General features: G+C 42.3%; 1 protein-coding gene across 6 annotated transcripts in view; it reads left to right on the top strand.

Annotated features, from left to right (window-relative positions):
- elf2a (E74-like factor 2a (ets domain transcription factor)) overlaps nt 1-4,504 on the top strand; it is a 57,069-nt gene extending 52,565 nt beyond the window's left edge. For 3 of the 6 annotated variants that reach the window (XM_088926504.1, XM_088926503.1, XM_088926668.1), the window contains 2 exons: nt 1,217-1,609; nt 2,300-4,504. In XM_088926504.1, the coding sequence (XP_088782630.1) occupies nt 1,217-1,609; nt 2,300-2,885 (979 nt within the window). In that variant the 3' untranslated portion in view covers nt 2,886-4,504. Of the gene's footprint in view, nt 1-1,216; nt 1,610-2,296 lie in introns of all 6 variants that reach the window. The other 3 variants (XM_088926501.1, XM_088926502.1, XM_088926588.1) reach the window with 1 other exon arrangement.
- The last annotated feature ends 1,538 nt before the right edge of the window (nt 4,505-6,042 follow it).

Here is a 6,042-nt window from a genome sequence, read left to right on the forward strand (position 1 = left end):
AAATGGTAAATGGTATATTATTACATACTAAGGAAATCCTAGAAAATTACTTTTAAATATTAATCCTTACACTTAAATAGCGTTTTTCTGGCCACTCCACTCAAAGTGTAGCACCAACCTGGATGATGTGACAGCAGCCAAAGTGCACCAGTACACTCACCACACATCAGCTATCAGTGGGGAGGAGAACAGAGTGATGAAGCCAATTCATAGCTGGGGATTATTAGGAGGCCATGACTGGAAAAGACCAGGGGAAAATTTGGCCAGGATGCTCTGCTCTTTTTGAGAAATGCCCTGGGATTTTTAATGACCACAGAGAGCCAAGACGTCGGTTTTACGTCTCATCTGAAGGACAGCACCTTTTTACAGTATAGTGTCCCCGTCACTATACTGGGGCCTTAGGACCCACACAGTTCGCAGGGTGAGCGCCCCCTATTGGTCTTACTAACACCTCTTCCAGCAGTAACCTTAGCTATCACATTAGATCTCCCATCCAGTTACTGACCAGGCTCACACCTGCTGAGCTTCAGTGTGTTGCCAGGTGTGAGTTACAGGGTGATATAGCAGCTGGTAGTTGCTTAGCAGCTGCTGCTGTTTACATATAAGTGAAATAAAAGGATATGGATCTATTGCAGACTTGGAGGTTTTTTTAATAAACCTCTTTATAATGTCAGCCTCTAGATCTTTCCAATTTTGCAAACATCCTTAATCTTATGGTATTAAGCAACAGCACTGCAACGTGTATGAATAGGTACAGCAGTCAAATTTACAGAGTCAAACTTGCTTTGCAGTAAAACTGTAGCAGGTGTGAGGAGGTTTGTGTAAATTGGTAGAAAGCTTAAAAATGACAAGTTAATGGCTTAGTTTTACTTTGTAATTTATAATAATAATAATTGCTTACACTTATATAGCGCTTTTCTGGACACTCCACTCAAAGCACTTTACAGGTAATGGGGACCAACGTGCAGCATCCACCTGGATGATGCGACGGCAGTCATAGGGCGCCAGTACACTCACCACACACTAGCTATCAGTGGGGAGAAGAGCAGAGTAATGAAGCCAATTCATCAATTTAGACTGTTTTCAGTAGTGGAATAGAAGGTTTTTAGCGGCCTGCAATCCCAAAATTCACAAGCCACTTAATTTTGCTTTAATTATTTGATACAACTTAGAAATTAGTCTGACTTTGACTCCAAGAACCCTTTCCTTCGCCCAGGTATTACTACCAAAGAGGTATCCTGGCGAAGGTGGAGGGACAGCGGCTCGTCTACCAATTCAAAGAGATGCCAAAAAACATCGTGGTGATTGACGACGACAAATCCGACCCCGGCGGCGACGAGCTGCTGAGCCCCACCGCCGACAAGTCGTACGAGCGCGTGCCCCCCTCCTCGGAGAGCCTGCTCACCTCCGCCGAGCTGTCCAAGACCCCCGGGATCCTGCGGGGCGGGGGGAGGACCCTGGTCCACCACAGTCCCGCGAAGGGAGGCAAGACCGCGGCGTCCGCGTCCCCCGTGCCCCGGATAGTGAGCGTCACGTACGCGGCGCAGCACCAGGACGCCTCCCCGCCGCAGTCGCACGCCACCGTCATTCCCGCGGCATCGGGAGCCAGGTGAGGAGGTCCTTCTTCCCGCCGTGGAGCTGAAGCGGAGTGGAAGACGTTAAAACCCAGCAGTCTCATGCTCTGGGCTCTTTTTCTGGAAAACGTAAAGTAATGTGTTCTGAAAAGGAGCATGAAGTTCTTCTATCTACATGTAATTAGAAAACCATTATTTCTGCTTATTTGTTTTAAATGCTCTGATGTTGCAAAATGTAAGTGTTCATACCCAGCACTGTTCTACCCTTTTTTCACTCCAAGAGGCCTCACTTGTGTGTGTGTAAGGGAATATTTCTTCCAGTGAAGTTTCAAAGCGAGTTCAGAAAAATGAGAGCTGTCAAAGTCTGAGATTTGCATTTGATTTGGAAGGATGTAAATCTAAATCCTAGACAGTTTCCGAGCAGTGAAAAGTTTAAATCATCCAACAAGTCTCCTCCCTGTCCTTTGAGAACAGATGTTCTTGAGAACAGAACTTCTGTAGGCTGAATTGGTTCTATTCAATCTTCAATCTTTAAAACCCCTCAAAGAACCAAAGGTTTATGGAATAAAAATATTTTTACAATTAGTGCATAAAGCTTAGTGACTACAAAAGGCTATACCCTATCTGCCGCTGATATCTCTGAAAATTATATTCTGAATTTGGTGTGGGTCCATGGAGTTCCCCTTGCCGTTTTGAGGTTTTAAAAACTTTCTTTATCTCAGCAGGACAGTTCGTGTGGCCATGCAGGTGCCAGTCGTGATGACGACGTCGCTGGGTCAGAAGATCTCGACCATGGCTGTCCAATCTGCCGGCTCCTCAGTCCTTACCAACACCAGCCCCTCGACGGCCTCGGCACCCAAGGTGGTCATCCAGACCATCCCCACCATGATGCCTGCCACTGCCGAGAATGGAGACAAGATTACCGTACAGCTTGCCAAAATCATTACCATCCCTGCCACGCAACTCGCTCAGTGCCAGCTAAACACCAAGTCCGGGCTGCCTGGGACCTCTAATATCAACCTCGTAGGAACCCCGCTGGCTGTCCGAGCGCTCACCCCCGTGTCGGTAGCGCCAGGGACCCCTGTCGTGAGACTGGCCATGCCAGCACAGCAGCAGCAGCACCACCAGCAAACCAGCCAGGCTGCCAGCCACACCCCAGCTCGGGTTGTCAGCGCCATCATCAGGCGGCCGGAGGTCAAGCAGGAGTGTGCATTGCAAGCCACAGTGAAGAGTGAAGCGCAGCCACACCCCATAGGGGAGACGACAGCTGTGGACAGTGTCACAGTGAAATCAGAGGAGGCCGAATGCTGAGAGGGAAAGATTGGGAGACGGCACATGAAACTGACATTTTTTTAGATTTGCCGTTCAAACTCAGTGACTGAGAGGCTCATCCAGTGAGAGAATAAATAATCTGGTTGTACCAACAAAAAACAAAGCAAAACCATCCAGTGCTCATTTTGTTTTAGTTTATTCAACAGTCAAACTGACTTTAAAAACTGCAAAAAGACTTGATCTGAGACTTTTTTTATGTCCGTCCCATGGTTTTTGATGGGATTTTGAACCACATCAATTTCACGTGAGAGACTGATGCGAATCAGCAGTGAATAACAGAAGCATAGGAAGCATTTTGCAGTGTGGATGAGAGAAGGGACCAAACAGACACTACAGTTTTACCCAGACACTAAATGTCCAGAACACTAAAAGTAAATTAACCAACAGTGATCTTTTGGAATGGGTGGGACAATTTCAACTTTGTAACACTTTTGTCTAATACAGTTTCTGCATTTAAAATGCAAACCAGCAAATTGTTTGACTATCACTGTGTGCACATAGTACCCCCTTTTTTGGTGCTAAGTGAAAGCTTCACAGATATTTATCTGGAAAGTGGAGTCATGTGGCAAAGCTGTTCCTGGACAGCTTGTGAATGAGGGAAGTAAAAAGGGACTTTGTATATGTCTGCTATACAGTCTAAAAGAAATTCAAAGAAGCAGCCTTAGATTAATCATTTTCTTCTGTTTTTTTCCATTTCTAAAAAAATAAGCTAACTAGCTTTATGTGTAAAGTTTTTTTAAAAAAACCTTGTACCAAGCACAGTATTATAGAAATAAGGCAACATTTTGTATTATAGTTTAAAATTCTTTCCAGGATTTCAGTTTCAGCAGTGTTTTTTGCTGTACTTTGCCTGTGTCCCATTGCCTTGGCGTTTGTATGGACATTTCAGTTTCGGAGCATTTCTGCTACTTAAAAGGTCACGCTCAGCATGCATCCCTTGCAGCTCGTTCTAAACTTTTTCCTTTTTTGTTTTTTTTTAGTAATTGAAGAGGGAGAGAAAAAAGTTCGTGTTCAGACTGAACTAGTTTGTATATTCAACATTTGAAGTATATTCTATTTTGTTGTACTCTTGTTTCAAAGTGTATTCAAGTAGATTTTACTGAAATATAAAAAATACAAAAAAACTTCTTTTGAATGTTTCGATGACCTTCATATATGACAGAACAGCATGTCTGTGCTTCCCCCACCCCCATAGCTTTTCTTTTTATAACAATAATAATGAATTGCTTACACTTATATAGCGCTTTTCTGGACGCTCCACTCAAAGCGCTTTACAGGTAATGGGGACTCCCCTCCACCACCACCAATGTGCAGTAAGGAGAAAAAGAAATCATCAGCTTTAATATGCCAGAGCTTTAACAATTAATCCTAAGTCCAAGAAGGCCCTTAACTTATAAATATTGCCAGTACCATTTTTTTACACCTTTAGTAGACATTCAGGAGCTGTAGTATGTGTACTTTTGTTAAAAAAAAAAGCTGATAAAAATGATTTGGGTGAGTAACATCTTTACTGATTAGTACTGCACACTGCAGTGTATATTGATTACTTCCTTAACACTTCTTCACTTGTATTAAACTTTGTGTCCCTGCCTTCAAAACGGACAACGTGTTTTATGTCTGCTCCAGTAGCTTCGAATGACTTGTCTGCCCTGACAGTCTGAATACAATTGGATTTGTGGGATTACAGACAAAGCCTAATCTTTGCAGCACTTATCTCTGTGTGAGCAACTTCACTCCAGTGCCAAAGAACATCAAGAGCTATTTGATAAACTGTGAGGTGTTTATTTTAATATGTCAGATAATTTTGCCCAGTGCTGCCTGGAAGAGTTCTGAATCATTGAAGAGAAAATGAATTAGAAAATAAATGAATCAATTTCTTGTGACCTTGAACTTTTCAACTGTGATCAGTAAAATCTAAAAATTCTTCAGCCTTCAAGGACCAGAGTTCTCCTAATTGAATTGACTATTTGGTTAATCAATTAACTTGCAAGTGTTCCTCTAAAAAAAACAGGTAATTCAGGTGATTTACAAGACAAACTGCAATGGATTTATCCAGGTTAAGGGATGGAGACCCCTGGTTTAAAGGAACCAAATCCAGTTTTCTCATTTAAATATTTAAACAATATATACAAGTTTAGAAAGGTTGTGATGGCAACAATGTGAGTACGACTACTCTTAATCTTTAATAACAAACTGTTATAGATTTTTCTATGATGTACAAGAAGAATTTATTTTTATAAAGCGCTTTTCATGGAAATGAGCACTCCCGTGCTAAACAAATGAAAAGTATGAAAAGATACAAAAAGTTAAAAAAAAAAAGATTTTGAAAGGAGTGTGGAGATAAACTGTGTCTAGATTAAAGCAAATCGTATCGATTTCGTATCAAATCGTATCAAAGAGTATCATTTATGGAGTTATAAAACCATCCATCCATTTCCTGACCGTTTCATCCAATTCAAGGTCGCTGGGGAGGTACGGCTCCCCAGTGACCTATCCCAGCAAGCAACAGGCACTAGGCAGGATACACCTTAGACTGGACACCACTCCTTTGCAGAGAACACGCAGACAGAAACATGCACTCACACCAGGACCTATTTCCCTAGAAGTCAATTAGCCAACCAGTATGTCTTTGGACTGTGGAGAAACCCACATGAATATGGGGAGAACAAATAAACTCCACACAGATAGCACCACAGGCCCAGAATTTTACCCAGTGCTGGGAGGCAGCAATGCTAACTTGTACCACCATGCTGCCCAGTTTGTAAAAATGCTTTTATTGTTCACAAACAGCAAAAGAGGAAGCATTCCTTAGAAACGGTAGCAGATCATGACACAGTCAAGGGCGTTAAGGCAAAAATTTTGAGCCTCTGCATATATTTTTTTCTGTACCTTTGGAACACTGAGCAGAACTATGTTCTAGGACAAAGAGGATCAACAGGCCTTTGATGTAGTATATGGCTCCACACTCACAAAGAGCTTTATGTGTAGACAGATTTATAACTTAATCCTTGATCCTTAATCATCCATCAGGAAGTGGATGTTTTTTTTTTAAAATAATACCGAGATCGTGTGCTGAACTCCCTGGTTATTGTGAAAATGGAGACAGCATTGTGTACAAGTTGTGGAGATGAAATAT

This window comes from Atractosteus spatula, chromosome 1 (genome assembly GCF_055471065.1).
Source record: "Atractosteus spatula isolate fAtrSpa1 chromosome 1, fAtrSpa1.hap1, whole genome shotgun sequence".
Lineage (NCBI taxonomy): Eukaryota > Metazoa > Chordata > Actinopteri > Semionotiformes > Lepisosteidae > Atractosteus > Atractosteus spatula.